Genomic DNA, 23013 nt, shown 5'->3' with positions numbered 1-23013 from the left:
AAATAGGATGAGTCAAGAGTGAGAGACAAGCCTACCAGCCCGTGGCAGACATGTGCCCTGCCCTGACCAGGGCAGCCTAGTTGAATGAGTCCACTGACCATTAATCAGTTGGAAATTCTCTTCACCTTCTCATCAGCCACTCAAGTGTTTGCTGAAGGCAAATACCGAGCTGTGGACACAGCAGTGTTTAAGCAGCACATCTGCGGTGTGCGCGAGCATACAAACCTCCCCCCAGATCCCGCTGCACTGACCTCCATGCGTGTTAACACCACGCCAGCTGTATGACACATGCTTCTGGGAACCTGCCAGTGCACCCCAGCCACCACCCAGGCCTATGTCCTCTTGGGGCTTACAATCTAACCTCACACAAGCACTGCACAGGCACCACGCACCGCCATCCCACCACCAGCCCTCAGCTCAGGACAGGGATGCAGCTGGCCATGAATAGTCAACACAAGAAAGCAACAGGGACAGGCTGAGCCTCAGCTCTGTCTTGCATCGTGCACCCTCCAGGACACAGCAGAATGGAGGGTGAGGAGGAAAATTTAAGACCAGTTCCTCCGCACCTGTCACCTCTGCAGGGGTGGCTTGGCTTGCCAGACTCCCAGACCCGTTATCCTCAGGGCACCCCTGCCCATTGCTTCTGGGTGGTCCTGAAAAGGCAGGAGGGCAGAGCAGAGGTGAACCTGGTCACAAAGTGTCTTCTCCAACTCAGGAGTAGATCTGTCACCTCCTGTTCCCCATCGCTTCTCCAATCAGCCTTCTCTAGGGCTTCAGGACAGCTGCTCCTCCTTTTCCTCCTCCTCCTCCTCTCCCTCGACCACACCTACCTCCTGAGCACATGAGACCTGTGCACCGCCCCAAACAGGGACTCCACAGACATGTGTTAATACACATACAAGCCATGAAAGGAGCTAGGAAAGAAAAGAACCAATGTTTCATCAAGCTTTGACGGGAAAGTGAAGAATGCTTTAAAAAAAAAAAAACAAAAAACCTATAGTAAGAAGGTGAGCAACTAACAAAGTCCCTGCCCTTGGCATGAAATTTAAACTGAGCTGGAGTCTGTTACGGTTCATATCTAGATGTTCCCCCAAAGCCTCATCCTTCATAGATGGGGCTGTCACACCGTGGAGTGTGATAACTCATGAGTGGATTGGTCCTCCTACGAGTTTATAGCTAAATGTGATACTGGCAAGTGGAGCCTGGCTGGAGGAGGCAGACCACTGGGGGCGTGGCCTGCAAGTGTCTGTCTCCCTCCTCCTCCCTTGATCTGCTTCCTGCCTCCAAGCTGTGGACTGTCTCTCCTCCACCAGGAACCTCAGCTGTGCCATCCTGCCTTGGTGCCAGCCCACTATGGACTGAAACTTCTACATTTTGTGAGCCAAATAAACTTCTCCTCACGGTTGTGTCTCATATTGTGTCTCGACAGTGAAAAAGTAACTAAGGCAAGGGCTGAAGTTTGAAACCGGATGAGCCAGGCAAAATGGGGAGCAAGGGGCTGGGGGAGAGGTCTCCGAGCAGAGAGACCGGGGTGGAAGGATCGTGGCAGACATGTGTGACACAAGCAGAGAGCAGGGTGCACATCCGGCAGAGGGAGAGTGCCAACACCGCAGCCAACGGGGACCGGGGAGTTGGACAGGCAAACTCCAAGGTCTTCCGTCGGCAGCGTCTCTGTGCCCACTGTGTGCATGCATTGGGCTGGGCCACAAAGGTCACACTCAGTCTGAAGCAGAGGGCTATGCCAAGACCCCCACCAGTGATCCGTGATCTCTGGGGGCTGTGGGCCCCAGGAGACAGAGAACAGGGAGCTGTGTGGAACACCAGGAGCTGCTCCCAATTAGAAGTGTGCAGTGAGACAGGGAGACACCGACATTGTCAAGGAAGGGCGGATGAAGCCCTTGCTGAGCAGCTGAGGGCTGCAAATCCCATTCCCACCCTGCTGGGAGTGGGGAGCCACTGTCTGTCTGTGAGAAAGACCCTGAGTCGTGATGGGAGCTGGTCGTGAGGCGTAAACCCCGGCTTGCAAGAACTCAAAACCTGAGCCGCACAGGGTCAAGACGCTGACCGAAAGGGAGCCGGCGGCTGGGGGTGGGACGGAGCACCGCGCTGTAGCGGGCGGCGATTATATTCATTTCCGTTTCCTCCACCTCCACACACCTGTCGTTTCCCTGGTGCCCATCGTGAGAAGTAAGGTGGGGAGAGGGACAGGGCTGGGGGGAGGCGGCCACACGGGCCATGCAGGTGAGTCTGCAAGTGTACGTGTGTGCACACGCTGAGACTGCAAGCGCGGCGGTCGCTGCCAGAAGCCGGACCCCTCCAGCCGCCTCCTGGCACGGGCTTCCCGACCCTCGAGGGCTGCGTCCCAGGCCCGAGGGGGCCGGGCCTGCACGCGCTTCACACCTCCGTGCACACTCGCACGCTCCGGCGCCCTCGCGCCCCACCTGGCACCCAAAGGGTCCGACAAAGCTGCTCCCTTTCGTGAAACTTAAGAAAGCAAGTGGCGGCCCCCGCTTATTCCACAACCGCAGCGCGGCCGGCGGCGCTGCACCCCCGGGCAGAGGCCGCGCCCCCCTGCGCCCTGCACCGTCCAGCGATTACAGAGTCCCGGTGCCGCCCTCGCCCAGGGAGGCCGCCGTGGTCCCGGGAACGAGAGGGACGGAGCGGCGGAGACGCGGGAACACGGAGGCCGGGCGACCGTCAAGGGCGACAGCCACGGCGCCCGGAAGCGAGGACAGGGGACCTCGGGTGCAGCCCTCTTCCCGCGCTCGCAGGTTCTCCGCGGGAAGAACAGACGCCCCTCTTAAACATGGCGGCCGCGGCTACACCGAAAGGGATGCCCCTCTCAAATATGGCGGCCAGGGAAGCGCCAAGGCTGGCGCTCCTCACGCGTGTACTCCGCAGACTCCGGGACTTCCGGTTCCGGCGTGCAGCCCCAGCTTTAAACCCAGGGAGCTACGCCCCGCCTGCTTAGGGAAAAGAGGAAGTGTGTTGGATCACGTGCCTTTCGACAGCGGGTCTTGATTGGTCAGCCCCGCGATGGCGTCAGAGCCGCGGCGCCGCGTGTTGAGGCCGCCGGGTTGTTGCTCTGCGGAGGTCGGGGCGCGGGGGCGGCGACGCCGCTCACACTCATGAGGAACAGGAAGGTGAGGGGTTGCGGGCTGCGGGTGGGCGGCAGTAGGGGCTCCCCGCCGAGGCCAGGGTGCTGTCTTCAGGCCACGCCTCCGGGGGTGGGCCACAAGCTGGAAGGGGGCTCCGGAGCTGGCCCCGGCGTGAGCCCTGCAGGTGCTGCCTGGGTAGGGCGGCTCCCGGCGGCCTCGGAGTTCCCCTTCCTCCTCTGACGCCTCCAGGAGCGGAGGCTCGGCCCGAGGCCAGCCGGCCCTGAGGTCGGGTGCAGGGCGCCCGGCGGGTCCACCCCGAGGCTGGCCGACCGGGGCCAGGCTGGAGGCCAGGGATGGGAGCTGGGAAAGCACGGCGCCAGGAGCCCCTTGACCTGGCACAGGGACCGATCATCTCCACCTCGCTCGAGACCTTTTCAGTGCCCACCCTGACAGTTTCTGCGGGGTCTCCCTGTGCAGTCAGGGCTAGCCTTGAACGCGCAGTGACCCTTCTGCCGCAGCCTCCCGAGGGCTGGGACCACAGCCTTGCGCCACCACGCCTGCTCTATTGGGCTGAATTTTTGGAACCCATTCACGCGTAGAGCTAGGACACCGAGTAGACAGATGCACATACGCCTGGCTACACGTTTGTCTTCCGTCTCGTTCTTCCTTTACATAAGTGAACACTTCCTAGTTAACATTTTAATGATTTTTTGCACCATATTTTGTGCTTTCGGCTGTTTTACCATAAACATCTTAATGAGCTTCAGAGTTGTACCAGCTTCACTCCAAGGAGACATAGCTCTTCCCGTAGCAGCCTTCTGTGGTATTTTGTCTCTGTTTTGTCACTGTTCCAGACCAGCAGAACTAGCTAGCATTCCTACCGCGCCACCTGCAGCCAGCTGCCGAATGTCACGTTTTGTTACGGGCCGTACAGTACACGTCTGCGTGTCTCTTCCAGGTAGTTCTGTGTGCAGTTGCTCCAGTCATTTAAGAAAGAAGACGGCCAGGGGTGTAGCTCAGCACTCCCTGGGTTCCATCCCCAGTGCATAGAAAGAGCTAAGGCATCTTCTCGAAGGAGGCGATTTTACCTTGCCTGGTGCAGTTTCTTTGGAGATGTCTGCTGGAAATAGATTCCCTCAAGCTTTCTCCTGGAGCCTCTTACTCTGCCTCCCTTCTGAAGGACAGCCGTGCTGAATACAGGACTCTGGGCGTTTTTTCTTTCGGCCCTTTGAAGATGTTTCAGTGTTCTGTCTTGGGGGTCTGCATGCCTCTCCTGAGGTGGCTTGTCGATTATTGAGGCTTCAATAATTCCCAGGGGGCAAGACTGCCGCTTTCAAGGTTCTGCTCTTAACTCCGCCTTTGAGAATTTCTAGTGATATGTCCTCTGTGGGTTTACCCTGCATAACCTGTGTGCATTATTCCTACTCTGAGTTCATTTCACAAATGTTCCTGGATGTCTGGATTGTTGGCTTCAACACGGGAAGTTCACACTCGGGAGGGTGAGACAGGAGGATCATTGTGATTTGAAGACCAGCCTGAGTTACAAAGTGAGCCCAAGGCCAGCCTAACCTGCATAGCAAGACCCTGTCTCAAAAAGACACACATACACACACAAAAGTGGAAGTTTTCAGCCCGTTTCCTTACATATTCTTTTCCTTCCCACTTGTCCTGTCACACAGTTGCTGGTGCGTATCACACTGTCAGCATTTCTGAATGGCGTAGAGTTTTCATCATTTCATTTGTTCTTTGGTTACATGTCCTGCCCGTTATCTTTGTCTGTTTATTCTTTCTTCTGCCAGTTGACATGTGCTGTTGAGCCTTCCTTGTACTTTGTCCACTCCCGAATTTCCACTTGGTTATTTCTTGTATACACGTGTGTGTGTTTATAGGTTTGTATTTTATATGTGTACACAGGTGTGTACACACATGCGTACACACAGACACACTCTATTCTGTGTGATGTGTCATGTATCTGTCTTCACATCTCACTCCTTTTGCCCTCCAGCTTGTCTGAACAGCTGCTCCGAAGTCTTTGGTGACTCTAATCCCTGGTCACTCTCATAAGCAGCTTCTGTCACATGCTTTTATTCCACTTGCCTGTTATCACCTACTTTCCTATTTCATGATTTGCATTTTTTTTGTGGGCACTGGACACTTTAGATAATGTACCTTAAGTCTCTAATCCAGAAAGAAACTACTTCAAAATAGGATGCTTTTGCCCAAAACACTGTGGATTCTGAAGCATTTGGGGTTCTCAGACCAGAGATGCTCAACAGCCAGAGCCTGTGCAGACAGAATCTTTTCTGTCAGTCTGAGGCAGTGGTTTCCAGGCAGCTGTCACCATGACCACACTGCTGCAGGCTCCCCCGTCCCGGGTTCAGCACTTCACCCCCTTGGAGGGGGGCCAGGGAACAGGGCTGCCCCTCTGTCCTTCCCTGGCTGCTGTTCGCCTCTCTGCTATCCAGGTGTAGGACGTGGAGCCTGGAGTTGTGCCTGGGAGCACCGGAGTACTGGGGTTACCAGCTTTGGGGTGGGGGTGTGAGCACCCTAACAGCTTCTGAACTGCCCGGCTTTCCCTGTCTGTTCAGTTCCTCCACTGCTGGGGGTGGCTGTCCCCATCACCTTTTGGATCCCCAGTTCCAGGGTGTGTGGAGACAGCACTTTCTGAGCCTACAGTTTCTAACTTCTCTGCTAGGTTCTATCCATCGCTTCTCTATTACTCACTTTCAAATTTAAGGTGAGCTTTAAAATGTATTATTATGCAAGTGCAGTGTGACATCCTAGCCAGGATGATGGACAGATAAACAGGAATTCATGGAAAAACATGAAATACGCATAGAATCTGTAGCTCAGTTGATGGTGTTACATGGATGCTGCTTTCACGGTGTCGCCCTGTACTGTGTTTCGCTGCTTCTCCCAGCCTAGAGTTCTCCGAGAGCAGGTTATCTTAACTGTTCTGAGGTTATTCGGGGTGACACAGAGGTGGGCAGTGCGCTGACAGTAAGTGTTGCAGGACAGAAGCCACTTGCTTTACATTGTGGCCAGGACTGTAGCTCGGGAGGAGGCACACGGCTGAACTGGCTTTGCTGTCGTGTTGCCTGTTGTGAGGGACTGTGACCCCACGTGAGAGTATAAGGGCTTCAAGGAAGGATCCATGCTGCTGGCCATGGGCACCCTGCTGTGCCTTCGTGTCCTGTGGCACCCAAGGTTAGGCGACAGATAGTGCCGCTCCCAGGATGGCAGAGACCAGGCAGGGCCATGTGGGACATGCACTTTGGACTGTGGCCGTCCCTCTACGCAGGTGACTGCGGAGGGCTGTGTGCGTCCTCAGACGCGTGCCCTGACCGAGCCTCACTGGTCCAGCTCACAGGTGGAGTGCGGTCTTCAGCACGCCTGAGAGCCCGGAACTGCTCCACGGACATCACAGCCCCTGCCCAGGACGTCGCTGGCTCCACGTCCCCCAGGACAGCATGCCCGGTGAGCCGGTACCACAGCATGCGCAGCGATCAGGACCCACAGCTGTCCCCGTAGAGGTGTTGTGTTCAAAGACAGGATGGTTGCTCAGACCCCAGGGAGCCCCATCTCAGGGATGAGTGACAGTAGCATCACAGCTCTCAGAGAAGGCGCCCTCCACAGGGCAGGGGCCGCTCTCCGGTTTGCCTCCAGAGCACGTGTCTGCGGAGACCCAGCTCTGAGGTGCCCCGTTGCTAATGGTTCCATTTGCAGGCCTGTCTCCGGTGCCACAGGCACACTGCCTCACTGCTTCGCCCTCTAGAAAGGCCTTGAGCGACCGAAGGGTAAGGGGCTGGAAAGGACCTCAGGTGGTCTGCTGTTAAGCGTAGCGCAGCTGTCATTGCCAAGGAGGCTTTGCTTCCCCGAGGCCGAAGTCTGGGCTCGGGGACAAGGCTGTACTCCAGTGACTGGCCAGGTGCCTGGCTCGGGAGTGGCTTATAAAGCTCTGCCCAGGTCACTTTAACAAGTATTTTCTGAGCACATGGGACGTGGCAGGCCCTACCTGGCGACACAGCAGAGATTCTCACCTTCGCGGAGCCTGCTTCCTGCCCAGAGGGAGTGTAAAGAATCCTTTATCCTTAGAAAATACTCGCCTCCCTGGGGACACGGAACAGCCACCTCTATACGCGCGCTCTCAGCCGTCGCCTCGGTTCCGCCTGTGGGGGTGGGTGCGGGGCCCTGTGGCCCCAGCGTCCACGCTCTCGGGTGGAGGAGACTCGGGGACCTCTGGGACGGAGGCCTCTGGGTCTGCTAGATGTGTGTGGGCTTCCTAACACTTTTCTTCCTCTGCAGTCGTCCTCATCACACAAGGCCCCAGACAGGCGGACTTCAAAGAAGTTCAAGTATGACAAAGGTCACGTGGTGAAGGCCGAATTACAGAAGCTGGTCTCCAGGGGCGACAAGGCTACCCTGCCCAAAGCGGCACCCAGGGCCCCGTGCAAGGACGCAGCTGTGGAAGACAGCGTGGTGCTCCCGGGCAGTGACACTGCCGTCCCTGCACACCAGGAGGCTGCTGCTCTTCCCCACACCAGCTGCCAGAGTGCGAGCGACACTATCCCCACAAAGACTGAAGGTGGTCTGTCCCCGCTGGAGCCCGGCGCCAGTGCAGCGGCAGAGGAGGCCGACCGAAGCTCTGGGGCTCCCGACGGGTCGGCCACGGGGGAGACTCAGACGTCACTGCTCCTGACAGACAGCAGTGTCTTTCTAGACGATGACAGCAATCAGCCCCTGCCTGTGAGCAGGTTCTTCGGGAACGTGGAGCTCATGCAGGTAAGCGCGGCACCTCCAACTCTTGTGGCATGCAGGCAGCTGCCTGTGCCTGAGCTACACGCTGCCCACTTCTGTGGGAGTCAGGTCTCAGGAAAAGGAGCCGCTGTAACACAGGACAGCTAGGATCTGTGCCCCTTGAGGACTTGCACTCCCAACCAGCCTGAGCGTTGGTGCCTGTAGATGCCATGCTGTGGGTGGGGTCAGGGGGATCCGCACGTGAAGGGTGCCGAACTCCATCCTGCAGGCTCCGCTGACCACACGAAGCTCTGCAAGAACCCCCACCACCCCCACATTCGCCCTGTGTCCTCCCCCGGGACAGGTGCTCAGACCCAGTCCTTTTCTGCCCTGTAAGACCCGGAGCAGAGCAGGGTGCATTACAGATGCGGGTGGCATCACCTGAGATTCAGGTCCCTGTTTTCTCCCCGCTAAGGACCTGCCACCAGCCTCCTTGTCTTGTCCTTCCATGAGCAGACGAGAATTCAGGAAAATGCACTTCAGAGCCAAAGACGACGAGGACGATGAAGGTGCAGAAATGTAGAAACCACAAAAGGGTTGGGTTTGGGTTTTGTTGTTGTTGGTTGTTTGCATATTTACCATAATTAACTTTGATGATCTAACAACTCTTAAGATTTATATAAAACACATCTCCAAGAGAATGTGTCCTTTGAATGGGACTTCAAAGCTGCCGGTGGATATGAACAGCACAGAATGTGGCATGGGGGAGGCTTCCTAGGGCACTGCCAGCCAGCCACCAGGGCCCCAGCCGGCTGCACTCACCCTCCCTCGGGCCACAGTGTTAAGTGGGTGCATCCCCGGGAGGCCGGGGCTGCTTCTACAGGTAACATGCGAGCTGGCTGTGCACCGCCGAAAGCTGAGGAATCCTAAGATTAATCCAGAGCCAGTCCCTAAAGGACTGTCCTGTATTTTTGAACGTGAAACTGCCTACTTGAAAACTTTGCCAAACACTTGGGGGAAGGAATAAAATACGTATTTTGAAAACATTTTAAAGAACCGCACCTACTGCTGTGTTCCTTCCTCAATGTTTGAGACCCAGCGGAGGAAGTGAACTCTGTCCTCACCGGAACCACCGGTCTGCCAGGCCAGGCCAGGCCTTGGAACAGCCTGCGCCCCTCCCTCCCCTGGGGTGCTTCCTTCTGCTCAGCATAGCCAGGGAAGGGTGTATTCCTTGCTGCGTGGAAGACTAGCCTGCACCCCAGCACCCCCTTGCCCTGAAGCACCACAGGACCCGCCTCTCCAGGACAGCGCAAGGGCCTTCTCCAGGTGTTCCTGCCACCAGCTGTGCAGTGCACAGGGGAGCCCAGGTGAGATTTGTCCTGGTTGAGGAGCCTCTGGCTTGGTGACCACAGCCAAGCGTGACCTTTAAGCCATCTGTCCTTGAGGTACAGGAAATGAGTCACAGAACAGACAAACCAGGAGCAAAATGCACCTGAGATGCCCAGCAGGAAATTTTTCACCACTTTTTAGTTCAAAACCCAATCCTTCCCCACAGAAGTAATTTCCCCGCAGCCATTCCAGCTCCCACCGCTGATGGGAGATCACTTTCCCATCAGCGGTGACCTTCACTGACTGTAATTTCCTGATTTATTGACTGATGAACTAGAACTTGAGAGTGTCGTTAGCGGAGTCGTTTTCTGACAGCTGGGGAAGCGATGTGCAGTGTTCAACTGCTGCACCAGCAATGGTTAAAGCAGCACCTGGCAAGGTGGTGGCGGGGCTCAGCTCAGAGCATTGTCGTTCCTGTGTGTGGCCTTCAGCCGCTGGCACGGTTCTAAGTCACCACGTGGCTGCGGAAGAGGCGTGTCCTCACAGTCCCAGAGCAGGGAACACAGGTCCCTTCCGGCTGCCCATCCGTGACAGGCTCCAGCTCGCACAGATGGCTGGGTCCAGGTGGGAACACCAGCCTGGTCACCTGTTGTGCACACCTCCGTCCTAGGCAGGTCCCAACACAAGTCCCTTCTCCCTTCCCCCAAATCAGAGCTGATGGCATCATTTGGGGCGGCAGAACAGTGGAGCCCACATGGACTCCATTTCTGTAAAGGTGGCAGAGATGGCAGGCTCAAGGCCCCGAAGGCCACGGCCTAGAGGTAGAGTCACCACAGGAGTCCAGGTGTCCCATGGAAAGCAGGAGACCAGATGTGGCAGCAGGCCACTAAGGCAAGGGGGATGCTGGGATATACCAGCCTTGTAGGTGTCCCCTCCCAGTGGGGACTCAGACTCGTTCATTCTCTCTGTGTCGAGTTTAAGGAAGCAGGGGACAAAGCTTTGGTGCCACGATGGCACTCCCATGAGGACCTCGGCTGCTGGGGAGCCAGCCTTCCCCTGGGTCAAACAGGGGCCTCGGCCTCAGGTGGAAACAGACGCAGCCGTCCAGAGCAGGCCGGGCCCTTCCCCCGGCCGGCAGGGTTTAGGGTTTGCTCGGGTTCTTCCCTAGGACCTCTCAACGCTTCTGCTCACCTGGGATGAAAACCTGCCCCTCCCCTCTGAGACGCTGGCTTCCCAACCTTGGCTCACTACCTTGGTGCTTTGCCAAGGCCCAGCTCGCCTCAGCTGCTCCCTGAGCTCTGAATGGCTGCTGCCAATGTCCACTGCTCCAAGAGCCCTGTCTCTCAGTGGACAGCCAGGGCCTGTAGCGGCTGGCCCTTCCTCCAGAGAAGCAGAGGCCCATGCTCACTGCACCTTTGCTGTGCAGATGGAGCATGCCATGGGGACAGTAGTGGCCCGCTGCACGCTCACCTGCATCCTTCAAAGACCAGCACCAGGACCCTGCAGCAGAAGGGCCCTCCCTCGGCTCCAAGGACCGACCTCCTTCCTGGAGGACAGATAGCCCATCACCCACCAGGGGATAGCTCCCTGGGGTCTTGTCCCCACTTGCCTGCAGCCCTCAAAAGTAACCACAGCACATGTAGGAAATGCCACCTTGGGTTCCACTCCTCTCCAAGCAGGGCAGTCCTCAAAGCTGTCAGGCAAGTTACAAGGTCCCCAGGGCAGGGGCCATGGGCTGACATGATGCCATCTGCCCTGGCTACTTTCCTGTACCCAGGGAGCAGTTTTCAGAGGCTCCCAGGGTCCCATTGCCCCTCACAGCCAGGCAGTGAGTGAGGAAAGGATTCCATGTCATCTGTGTGTGTCTGGCTAGACAGACTCCCGACACCTTGGTGACAGCACCTCAGACCTGTATTACTGCACCACTGCTAGCTGTTACCAGGGACATCTCAGAGCAGAGGCGTGGAGGGAGGTGGCCCACCTTCTGAGGTGTAAAGGACGGAAGGCTGCCTTCAGGGACACTCACAGCGAGAGCCTGGGGTCCAGAGCAGCTGGTTCTCCTGACTTCACTGCACAGCTTCCTTCCCGTCGGCTCCTGAAGCACAGGTACAGTCCACCGAGTTCCAGAAAGTTCCCATGCAAGGGCTCAGCTTAGGAGCTGGGTACCCTGTTCCCAGCACCTGTCTTCCCAACAAACAGCAGAGACACCTGTGCAGTGTGCAAGCCATGTGGCTGGCTCCACCTCAAGGCACCGACGGGGCGAGCGCTCAGAGCACACCGACCTGGTTCCCATCGTTCTCAAGGAGGCCAGACTCCCTGGACAGCTCTTCTGGAAAAATTTTCATTTAATTTCTGATTTATGTGTAAAATATTATTTTGATTTATAAGTATAAAAAAATCCAAGTATTTAAAATATAGGACTTTGCAAAATACACTGTAAAATTTGACAAAGTGATCGCTTAAAAACATTAAGTATTACAAACACATGGTACAGAAAGTGAGTCCCTCATGCTGTGACCCCATCCTGCCACGTCCCCAGGATTGCAGCCCTGAGCAGTTTGGGGTGTCTCCCCAACACTGTCCCTGCTGGCCGAGCCAGGGGGTCACACTGCACAGCTGGCCCCCTGGGCATTCAGTGGCTTCCCACTGCTAAGCACCAGCGCCGCTGCTGGGTAGACTTGGAAGTTACTCCTACCCAGGGCTGGGGATTTAGCTCAGTGACATAAGCGCCAGCCTGGCAAGCACTAGGTCATGAGTTCAATCCCTAGTGCCAAAAAAAAGGAAGTTACTCCTACCCGACCACTGTCTACCTACAGAAACAACAATTCGTACCGCTCGACATGCAGCGAATTCCCTCAAAAGCACCTGGCAGGTTTCCACTCTGTGCATTTTATGAGCCCAGCAGTGTCTACCCTGCATGTCTGCTAGGGAGTGCAAACATTTTACACACGGCCACACCCCCCTCTGGTTTTCCGAGGAGTCTAAGCTGCCACTTGTGTGAAAGCAGCAGAGAGCTGAGGCCACATCCAGCTGTGGCGCCGAGTCCACAGAGACCTCCCCAAGGTGCTCCACGCCGGCCAGCTCAACGCACAAGAGTCCTGAGCACAAGACGGGTTTCCTGGCCGCTCAGCCAGGACCTGCAGTTCCCTGGCAAGCACCCTCCAGTGCCTGCTGGAGGCTGGCTTCTCAAGGCAGAGGGTGCTGGTTCAGGGCTGCACCAGGTCTGCAGGGGAGAGCTGGGAAGTGCTTCCCAGGAGCTACCAGAAGGACAAACAGCAGCACCTGTTCCAGGACACAGCGCCAGTGAGTCATGGGCGCTTTCGAGCAGGCTTCCTCCTCCGCGGCCCCGGCTGGCGTCTGTAGATCCTATGTGGGTTACACTCGAGCTTATGGGTGGTCTTCTTGTGACAGGCGATGTGCACCAGCTTCAGGTTTGCAGGGGTGAAGAGCAGACTGTAGAAGTACTCCCAGTCCACCTCCCTGCCATCCTGCTGCTGGATGGCATCGGCCAGTGTGGGCACAATGGTGCGCTTCTTCTCTATGCTGTAAGCAAAGACACTGTGGGCAGGCGCTCCAGGGGTGTACAGGTCCCCTCCCCAGACAGAGGCACAGCCAGAACTCTGAACAAGGTTAAATCCCTTGCCAGCCACCTGTCACCAGCCAGTCAAGGGGCCCTCTGCTGGCCCTTCTGCTCGAGTGAAATAAAGTCACAGCCGGGCTTTGAGTATTAGTGGCCCTCTGCCCTGTGGGTTGCAGCTGATGCTGGGCCTGGACAGCTGACAGTGCCACTACCGGCTGCCACCAGCACTAGCTGGTAGTAACCTCTAGAGGAGCTGGTCCCTACTGCTGACCTATACTGGCCACTAGTCTCTGCTGCTGACCTGTACCAGCTACTGGTCTCTAGAGCGCTCTGGCCTGGCAGCCCCTAGTGTTCCTAGCTCTTTTTTGTCTTTTTCCTTTTTATCGGTACCAGGGATCAAACTCACGACTGCCTGCTTGCCAGGCAGGCGCTTATGCCGCTGAGGTAAACCCCCAGCCCCTGTTCCTAGCTCTTTTTAAAATGATCCACTCTGACACTACTCTAAGAACCGCAAGATTCACAGGACCTCCTGAGCCCAGACTACTGCAGGATAAATCAGGAGCTGGCAGGGAGAGGTATCAGTGTGGAAGAAGTCCTCCCAGACAGAGCCAAGCCACATGACAGCTCACAGAGGTTCCGATGTGGGCCTGAATGTCCAGGTTCGACTATACTGCTTGATTCAAAGTGGCTGGGGATTTGCACAGGCTGAGCCATCCTTGATCCTGGCCACGTTAGGGTGGCTTCCCCACTGCTGCTCCAGAAAGGTGACAGCAGCCTGCAGAGTGCAAGGAAGGGGAGACGGCAGCAGGGGTAGCTGGCCGGAAGGCGAGGTCAGGCTGTGACCAAGGCCCCCTTCCTGGCTTGTGGGCATCGGCTCCCCTGCATCTTCGCACAAGCAGCCAGGCAGAGCAGGCACACTCCTCCTCTAGTCAGTACCCCAGGCCCCTGGCACCCCTCCTGACCTCAATTCCCCTCATGGTCCCCCTACACCCCGCCTCCAGATGTGGTCCACCTGGGCCAGAGCTAGTGTGACCTGGGGGAGCACAGCCCAGTCCCCTGAACAGAGCCACAGAGCTGCACCAGGGAAGAGGAGCAGGGGCAGCACCAGGCAACACAGTCCCCATCACAACCCAAAGGAAAGGTTAACGCCAACATACTAGCATTTCCAAGAAAAAACACAGAAAGTCAGACTGATGGCAGACATCTCACAAGGGAATGGCAGGAGACAACTGAGGCCTGGAGTCACCCAGGGCTCACAGTCAGTCGAGAAGTGCTGGGGCACTCAGCAGACACGCTCATGCCCAGCAGACACTGGTGAGAGAAGTGCAGGGCAGCACACTGCCAGGGGGGAAGGGCCAGGGCGCAGGGAGCACAAAGCACAGAGAAGCGGGCTGCAAGTGGATTCCGACAGCATGAACCACGAGATACAGCATTTCATGGAGGGAGAACCAGGGACCACACAACCACACGCAGGCGTGGTGGTGCACGCCTGTAATCCCCAGTGCCCGGGAGGAAAATCAAGGAAGTTCCAGGCCATCAGGGCCCTATAGTGAGTTCAGTGACAGCCTGGACTACACAGTGAGACCCTGTCTCAAAAAGGAAAAAAAGGAAAACAAACCCAGGGACCATAACCCTAAAAAAAGCATCAGAGTCAGAAGAGCAAACCCAACTTTGAGTACTGACAGTATTTAGGGACCTGTGTTTACTTTCCAGACACTAAAGGGGCACAGCAGAAAACTCAAGCGAATCAACAGAAAGCGTAAAAATAGTATAGTGAATGGAAATGCCAAGTAAAGTAGCAAAGATAACCCTATTCACGAGCAAAATATTCAACAAGTATGTGCTGAACAGCCACTGCGGCCAGACGCTGTCCTGGTCCCTGGGAACCAGAAACCACACTGGGCTCAGCTCCAGTGCAGGGACCCTCGCCTGTGACAGAGGAGGGAGAATCTTGGCAGATAAATAATGGCAGCCCCCACGGGTGGCAGAGCAACCCACCCTGTTACACGCACGTGCAAGTCTGCAAAAGGGAGGCCACACTGATCTCCACATCCCACGGGCACGCATCAAGAAGGGCATGAAAAGAGAGACACACAAAAGGAACCGTGCTACCCGAGGGGCAGCAGGAAGCTCGAGTCCCCCCAAAGGGACAGAAGCGGAGCGTCTTCCAGGCGAGCAGAGTCTGGACTGTTTACGGGTAGAAAGACACAGCAAACGACAAATCAGAAACAAGCATAACACAGCATTGGAATAAACTCATAATGGGCATTATGAAGTCTAGCACCAGGGAATAAAAGAGATACGGCTAAATCAATATTGAGGAGACACATGCGTGGCTTTAAATGTATGCTAGAATATAAAAGGAGCACTGTCGGTGTCACTCCCGGCCGGCAGGAAGGACACACAACAAAGTCTGGCAGTGGACAACCTTTTATTTTCCTTCTCCGTACAGCCTGCCCCGGGAATCCTCCCGGCCGAAGCCTCTGTTGGTCCGCTCCCCGCGGCTCCTTGCATGCTTCTCCCTACAGTCTGTCCCGAAGCCTCTATCGGTCCGCTCTCCGCGGCTCCTTGCGTGCTTCTCCCTACAGTCTGTCCCGAAGCCTCTACCGGCCCGCTCTCCGCGGCTCCTTGCGTGCTTCTCCCTACAGTCTGTCCCGAAGCCTCTACCGGCCCGCTCTCCGCGGCTCCTTGCGTGCTTCTCCCTACAGTCTGTCCCGAAGCCTCTACCGGCCCGCTCTCCGCGGCTCCTTGCGTGCTTCTCCCTACAGTCTGTCCCGAAGCCTCTACCGGTCCGCTCTCCGCGGCTCCTTGCGTGCTTCTCCCTACAGTCTGTCCCGAAGCCTCTACCGGTCCGCTCTCCGCGGCTCCTTTTGTGCTTCAGTCTCCCCCGAAGCCTCTACCGGTCCGCTCCCCGCGGCTCCTTTCGTGCTTCTCTCCCTCTCGGGGGTGGAGGCACTGGCTATATATAGGATTAATAGCTAGGCAGACTACCCTGTGAGGCGGGAACTTAGTGGGGTGATAAGAAACAGGTGCCACACAGGCGGGCTCGATGAGAGGGGTAATCTAGCTCAGGCTTTTGTACTTTCCCACAGGCCTCGCAATCACCGCGTCTGATGACTTGACAGTGCCACGGCTCCCAACAGAGCACAAAAGAATAAGAAGCCAAAAAAGTAAAAAGCAGGAATAAAACACACACACACGAAAGTCATGAAGTACAGGGCCCAAGACGGGCACGGTGGTGAGGAAGAGGTGAAGCACAGTGGAGCGGACAGCAGGCGCTGCCCGCATCACCAGGGCCCCACAAGACCCCACAGGATGCAGGGCTGGGGGTGCTCGGTCACTTGCACCTCAAGGGGGAGGTGCTCAGAGCTTGCAGGGGCCTGCCCCACTCTATCTCCCAGGCCCTCCTCCTCCGACAGGCGGTGCCCTCATGTGCATGCCCCAAGCCCAGCGGGGAGGCTGGGACAACCACCAGCATGGTGGCCACCATGGCCCACCCCCTCACTGCCACACTGCAGCACACAGGGACGGCTGTGAGTTCTTCTGGACCTGCACCCTGCCTGCCAGGCTACCCTTGGCCCTGGTTGCGGCAGGAGGGCGGCTCAGGTTCTGTGTCCTGTAGCTGGCAGGAGGCTTGGAGCCTCACCCATCCACAGAGGCCTGGCCTCCGAGGGAAGAGACAGATCAGGGTCTCTGCAGCCTCCTGGCCAATGGGCTGAGACCTGCGTTTTTAATTACAAGCCAGTAAACACAACTATCCACATCAGGAGCCATCGTCGCTTTGCGCACCCTGTACCTCTTGCTGGAGGCTGGGTGTCCCCTGCAGGAGGAAGAAGTTGGCACCACCTCTCACATCCCGTTTACTCCAAAATGCCATCTCCAGGAGCCTGGAGCTCTGCCTGCCTAGAGCAAGAGATACTCTAGACACCGAGATACTCACAGAGAGCGTCGCGGTTAAGAAGGGACGGTCAGGTCGGCAAGACCGTTGCCTCCACCTACCCTGGTGCACAATGAGCTGCCACAGCTCCAGAGCTGGGAAAGCTGCCCACAAGCAGGCCCACAAGTCCCCACACGCTGTGCTGTCTATGCTGCCTGAATCTAAAACATCCCCACACGTCCCCGTGTTCAGAGGTGGTACACTTGGAAGGTGACGGGGTCGTGGGGCACCTTGCTGGTCACAGCATTCATCCAGCAATGAGATGTGGGGGTTGGGCTGGAGACAGGAGGCAGACACTGGAGTGTGACCCACAAGGCTATCTGCTTGTCCCCTGCTCCTGCCCCTGGCTGCCACAGCTTGAGCAGTTGTCCTCCACCAGACCCTTCCACCATGCCACTTTTGAAGCTGGCTAACCACAGACTGAGCCCTGGGGAACCATGAGCCAAATAAACTTCTTTGCCTTAGGTCACAGGTGTCAGGTGGTTGCTCCCAGCGAGGAGCCGGAGCTCTCACCCTGCAGCTCCTCCAGCACGGCATGTGGCAGGCAGCCTCTGACCACCTGGCAGAGCACTCAAAAGGCCAGGCCCTCCCTCCAGGCAAGGCCCACTGCCCCACTCCATCCAGAGGAACCAGAGGGCAGAAAGGGGACAGCCGGATGACCAGCTGTGTTCTGACGGCAGGGAAAAGAGTGTGTACCCACCTGGCAGCCCTGCACATCCCACCAGGCCCCTGCCCTGGGCTGGAGCGTACATGCTCAGCCCAGGAAACAGACTGTTGACAGCCGTGGAGCTACCCAGCAGGCTGCTAGGACCTGGCCGCTGCTGTATGGTTTGTGCGCACCAGGCACCCACAGAATCCCTGACAACTCACATGTGGTCGAGGTTCCAGGTGCTGAAGAGGATCCGGCTCTCCCGGTTGCTGTAGGGGTTGATGGAGTGCTTCGAGGCGCAGTCCTCCAGGTCGAAAGCACCCTGCTTGATGGGACAGGAAAGGCAGGAGCTGAGCAGTGGGCCCCATGGGCACCTGGTCCCTGAACACTCCCTGCTGACTGTCTGGGCACATCAGGAGTTCAGGAATTCCGCCTGTGAAATCATTTGTTTCTGTCACTGGCAGTCACCAAGGCGTCTTTACCAGATACCTCCATCACCCAGGGACAGCAGCCTCCCGTGATGCCCGGGGCGGCCCTGGCATCCCAGTGCTGCATGTCACGGGTCAGCCACAGCCCCACCTGAGTAGCCTAGCAGGGAAAGCACCAAGCGGCAGGCCAGGGCCAGGGACTGTCTACTCCGTAGGGCTCCCAGATAGCTCCCTGTCACCCCAGGCAAGCTGGGCCACCTCACTAAGCCTGCGCAGTCCCCTGGCACTCCTCAGCCCACAGGACGGTGGGACACATGCTGAGCCCCAGCTCCTCCTGCACCCTAGGCACCCCCGCACCTCGACACAAAGCCACTCTGCCACTGCAGTTGCCACATGCTTCCCCTCCTGGTGGCCTCTCCTTGAGGGCAGGCAAGAGGGATGTGCCATCTCGGTGTCCCCTCAGTGCCTGGCACAGGGAAGGTCCACAGTGAGCGGCCAAAAGAGCTCACCGGAGGGAGGCGAGCATGGAAGGAGGAAGCTTTTCAAGGGCAGAGTCCATCCCCCCCAGAAGAAAACGACTGGCGGTGTGGCAAGTGCCAAAGGTCACTGGAAAGCACCCTTGCCACCAGACCTGAACCGCCAGGAAGGCCCAGTGGGGCATCGGAAATGCACCTGCAGTTTGCAGCTGGCCCGAGGTGTCCCTGCACTGCCTCACACCTTGGGGGCCAAGACAGGCCAGCCCAGGTGCATTACAGCCCAAGGCAGGGGCACACCTGACAGCTTGCAGGAGGGAAGTGACTCGGGCAGCGAGAACCCCTGCTTTGCCTCCAACCAAATGGCTCAACTAACGGCTGGACGAGGCCACCCCAGCCCTGATGCTGACCCTCCAGAACCCTGTCGCAAAGCCCTGCGGCATGGTCCTCACCAGCGTGTGGGCCGTCATCACCTCCTGCATAACCTGCCCCCCCAGGCCCGAGAAGGGCACCTTTCCTACCCAGGAGGGTAGGTGGGGACAAGACAGGCTCCCAATGGAGCGTGTCACAAACACACACCCCCAGGGCACACCTCCACCCCCACTGAAGTGGAGCACACACTGAGACTATGCCCACCCTGGATGTGGGCACCCTACTCTCCAGTTTCGCCCAGACCAAGGGCTGAGAGTCCTTCCTGTCTCAGCCCTGCAGGCCGCCTGGGTGCCGGGGGAAAGCGACCACTCACCTGGCAGGAGAACCAGCCCTCCGGGGTGCAGAGACGGCTGCCGGCCTCGGCTCCTCGATCGAAGTAGCTGCCGTGGTACTGCGCAGCCTTGAGCTTCCGGCACATGGCGCCAAGCACACGCAGGTACTCCTCGCGAGCCTCCGAGGCCACCTCAGAGGTGTAGGCGTTCACCTGGGAGACGGCAGCATCACTGAGCCTGGGCACAGGCCAAGGCCGGTGCAAGGATCCTGCCCTGTGGTCCTGCGTGCCCTCAGGAGCCTGGCCCAGGGCTGTGGTCGGAGGGTCCAAGCCAAAAACCACAGCAGTGCTGGGTGCCGGGCAAGTAAGGGCCAGCCAGGCCACACAGGAAGCAGGTGACAGGAAGGTCCGGGTCTGTCCTGCCTGGAGGAGGTGCCAGCAGCAATGAATACACTGCAGAGTGCCAGGTCAAGGCACCCAGGGAGGTGGCTAGGCACCTTGTGGAGGAGCACATAGCCAGCAGAGCACCACCATCACACCCCCCTCCCCAGGGGACAGCCAAGGGCACAGGGAGCCCCAACCACAGCTGTGGGGCTGGCTCCGCCCCCAGGAGGAAGAGGGAAAGTCAGTCAGCAGGGCAAGGGCTGGGTCATGGCCTGAGGGTGACCATGCCTGGACTCCTGGTCCTCTGTGTGCACCTGCCAACTGTGGTCACAGCTGGGCAGATGTTCAACACAAGCGCTGGACATGCTCTAGGCCCACCTGGGTGCTGCATGCCAGTGCTGCCCAGGAAGAAGCCTGCAGAGCGCGTGGACCAGAAAGTGCCACCACGTCCAAGCCCTTCTCAGCAGGAAGGACAGACAGACACGGTGTGACAGCATAGGGCAGTGCTGAGGCAGACTACACCATGGCCAGGAAACATGGGAGGTGGGGGGTCACACAGCCTGAGAAGCCAGGGGGCCCCCTGCAGCGGGACGTCCCCTTGGGCCACAAGGGCAAGGCTGAGACACCAGCCATGGGGGGCCATCGGCACAAGGGCGATGCCAGGGACACATACTTGTGTCCATTGTTCTCCACACAAACTCACATGCTGCCCACAACACACACCTGGTCAGGGTGCGGGGGGGAGGAACGAAACAGACACCAGGTGTCTGCCACCCACACAAGCTGCCAGCAACACAGCACAACAGGGTAGACCTAGCCGGGTCTGTGTCACTGCCGCAGCAGCTAAGCACCCACCAGCCAAGGGGCCCAGGGCAAAATCCACCTCCACCCCAACTTGGAGCTGCTCCTGTCTGTAGAGCCTGAGAGGAGCCACAGGGCGACCACAGGGCATGGAATACACACCCTGCTCCAGAACGGGCTCCCTGGCCAGGTCTGAGTAGTCCTGCCCTCATGGCCCTGTCATCTGTGCAGAAAGCAGCAGAGATCACATCAGAGCCACTGCCCAGCACAGCCTCTACCCTCCGACCGGCACCGGCTTGTGACGTCTCCCTGGGGAAGGACACAACTGCCTAGGAGTTGGCTCCCACCCAGAAGTGACCAGAGCCACCCACGCAGCGCCCTGCACAGCCACGCAGTCCTGGACCCCTCTCCCACCGAGGGCAGCGACCCTGCCATTAAGGCACTCCTGCGGTTTATGACTGCGTGGCCTTGAAGGCAGTGGTGAGAGTGAGTGGGGGGCACAGAAAAGTACCCCTGTGACGCCCAGGAGAGTAAAGACCGGTCCTCACACAGGGGGAACCCTGCTAAGAGGGACAGCAGACCTCAGCCCAGAGCATGAGGGCGGCCAGGGGCTGCGGTCCAGAGGGACAGCGGGGGAGTGGGGCGAGAGCGTCACCTCTCAGGCCATCACCGCTACCTGCCTCGAACAGGCTCACCTCTCTCAGGTAGCCCCGGATCCGGCTCTCACAGCTGTATCTCAGGTAGCCAGACTTGTTCCTAAATCGGGACTCCAGGCCTGCCGAGGAGAAGACACCTGAGTCACACGCAGGGCAGAATGTGGGGCCAGCAGGCCGCACACAGCAGCTAACGGTAACACTCAGTGACACACTGCGATGCCATCTGGATTTCACTTCGGAGGCATCTCAGACACCACTGAGGGCTTGTCCCTGAATGCCCCTCACCAGCCCTTTTACCAGGGTCACCCCCCGCTGGCTCCCAAGGCCAGACTGACAGCCTGGACACACACAACCCATGTCTCCCGGTGGACAAACAGATGAACAAAGTGTGTTCCATCCATGTGGTAGAATATTCCTCAGCCTTGAAAAAGGAATGTAATTTCAACTACCTTTGAGGCTGAGCAGGAAGACTGCAAGTTCAAAACCAGGCTGAGCAACTTAAAGGGAGCCCTGTTTAAAAATTTAAAAAACAGGGCTGAGGCTATAGCTCAGCGATAGACCACTTGCCTAACACGTATGAGGTCCTAGGGCCAACTGCCAGTACTGCAAACCTAAAACACAGGGAAGGCTATGCATCTGTCTGTAGGAACACCGCCGCTTCCCTGAGTGCGCTGGATCCTCCTGGAATTTGGCATGCACAGTGCCCCGTGGACGTGGAGAGATGAATGTACTTAAAATGGTTCAGAAGGCAACCCTAGTCTCAGCCGAGTCCCCTCACCCCAGCCCCACACAAAAGCACACCCTCGAACCAGGCTGGGTCCTGGGCCCGCATCTCAGCCTCAATGTTCTGGCTTGCGCTCTGCAGCAGGTCCACCAGCAGCTTCTGCCGCAGCGGGGCCTGCTCATCGGCCAGCAGCTGCCGGGCGGCCTGGATGACGCCCAGGTGCGGCTCCTGAAACACGCTGAGGAAGCGACCTATATCACTCACATCTGCCACCAGCAGGAGAAAAACAGATGGGTTTAGTCCAGGGAAGGCACACCCTGCCCCGCCCTCAGGGAACCACCTAGAGCCCGAGGACAGATGGCCCAGGCTCAGATGTCACCAGCCTTTGTCCTCCAAACCAGTGGGCACTCGACTCCCACCCTCACCACCCCAGGTGGCAAGAACATCGCCCTCTGCACAGAAGCCAGATAACCTCCTGTGGGGGGCACTTGCTGGTGTCTCCCTCCCAGGGCCCTGGCACCAGGGGAACAGAATTTGCTGTCCAGCTGATCTGAAGGTGAGACTCACAACCTGGGGACGCCCCAAAGACCCACCCACCTGTCACAGCACCCGCCCAGGGAGACGGCGCGTCAGTGACCAAAGGCTGCCCTGCCCAGAACAGGCATAAAACTCAGATGGATCTCTCCCCACAAAACGGCAGGCCCAACCCAAGCTGGATTTGAAGAATTAAAAAAAAAAAAAAGACAGCAGCCAGGCTACTGCCACAGGCAGGTAATCTCAGCACCCTGGAAGGCTGAGCAGGAGGATCGCCAAGTTCAAACTCAGCCTGGACAATTTGGGGACTTGAGGAAGGCGCTGTCTCATAGAAAGGAGGGCAGGAAGGTCGTAGCTCCGAGTGAAGGTCCTAGGTTCCATTCCCGGCATCACAAAAACAAGATAACCACCGAACAGCAGCGCTCCCGGGCAGGAGCCCGCGCAGCCGCGCGAGCCAGGGTCCCCGCACTCACAGCCCCCCCAGGTCTGGCCGGCGGTGAGCAGCACGAGCTCGGCGTCGTCGGGGACGCCCGGGAAGTAGTCCTCGGTCACCTCCGTGCCGTCCTCGTACAGGCACAGCCGGGAGCCGCGCTCGGGAACCTGGGGCGGGGTGCCGGGTGTCACCGGAGACCGGGGCGCACCCCCACCCGAGCCCGCCCGCGGATGCCTGAGGGCGCCCGCAGCCCGGGAGGACCCCGCGCACCTGGAAGCGCTGGCAGCCCTTGCGCAGCACCTCCTGGCAGGTGCGGCCCGCCACGCCGAACTTGCGCGCGCTGTGCAGGTCCCGCAGCCGGACGATCTTAGGCCGGCCGAGCGCCGCACACATCCTGACGCCGCGGCCGCGCGCTGGGACACCCCGGCGCGCGCCCCGAGGGTCGTGCGCATGCGCGGCCGGGACTGGCGCCGCTCTCCTCTTGCGCAAGCGCGGCTCGGGGCGGAGTCTTGGCCTCTGCGCAGGCGCGGGCGGCGGCGCAGGCGCG

General features: G+C 58.3%; 2 protein-coding genes across 13 annotated transcripts in view; one reads left to right on the top strand and one right to left on the bottom strand.

The window, feature by feature from the left end:
• The window catches only part of Dffb (DNA fragmentation factor subunit beta), a 55645-nt gene extending 32676 nt beyond the window's left edge, over positions 1 to 22969 (bottom strand). For 2 of the 11 annotated variants that reach the window (XR_010042849.1, XR_010042848.1), the window contains exons 1-6: positions 22737 to 22966; positions 22507 to 22633; positions 21577 to 21765; positions 20815 to 20894; positions 18977 to 19147; positions 17552 to 17655 (exon numbers count right to left, since the gene is read on the bottom strand). Coding sequence is in view for 8 of the 11 variants with exons in the window: in XM_063235366.1 (XP_063091436.1) it covers positions 12473 to 12707; positions 17552 to 17652; positions 18977 to 19147; positions 20815 to 20894; positions 21577 to 21816; positions 22080 to 22096; positions 22503 to 22633; positions 22737 to 22859 (1098 nt within the window). In the remaining 3 variants the exon portion in view is untranslated. Of the gene's footprint in view, positions 1 to 11491; positions 12708 to 15158; positions 16648 to 17551; positions 17656 to 18976; positions 19148 to 20814; positions 20895 to 21576; positions 21817 to 22079; positions 22097 to 22502; positions 22634 to 22736 lie in introns of those variants that run through there. The other 9 variants (XM_063235361.1, XM_063235363.1, XM_063235366.1 and 6 more) reach the window with 8 other exon arrangements.
• Positions 2991 to 8881, top strand: CUNH1orf174 (chromosome unknown C1orf174 homolog). 2 transcript variants are annotated; one of them, XM_003471245.5, is made up of 4 exons: positions 2991 to 3143; positions 6462 to 6575; positions 7404 to 7880; positions 8311 to 8881. In XM_003471245.5, exons 1-4 carry the CDS (start codon positions 3129 to 3131, stop codon positions 8416 to 8418), a joined length of 714 nt encoding a protein of 237 aa, XP_003471293.1. In that variant the 5' UTR covers positions 2991 to 3128; the 3' UTR covers positions 8419 to 8881. The 2 variants fall into 2 exon arrangements, with proteins under 2 accessions (XP_003471293.1, XP_005004445.1); XM_005004388.4 differs by lacking the exon at positions 6462 to 6575 and having other exon boundaries at positions 3029 to 3143.
• Positions 22970 to 23013: the final 44 nt, after the last annotated feature.

The sequence above is a fragment of the Cavia porcellus genome, unplaced genomic scaffold, assembly GCF_034190915.1.
Source record: "Cavia porcellus strain 051 isolate PalLab524CR breed Dunkin Hartley unplaced genomic scaffold, mCavPor4.1 scaffold_25, whole genome shotgun sequence".
Taxonomy (NCBI): domain Eukaryota; kingdom Metazoa; phylum Chordata; class Mammalia; order Rodentia; family Caviidae; genus Cavia; species Cavia porcellus.
This window is presented reverse-complemented; position numbering and strand designations above follow the sequence as displayed.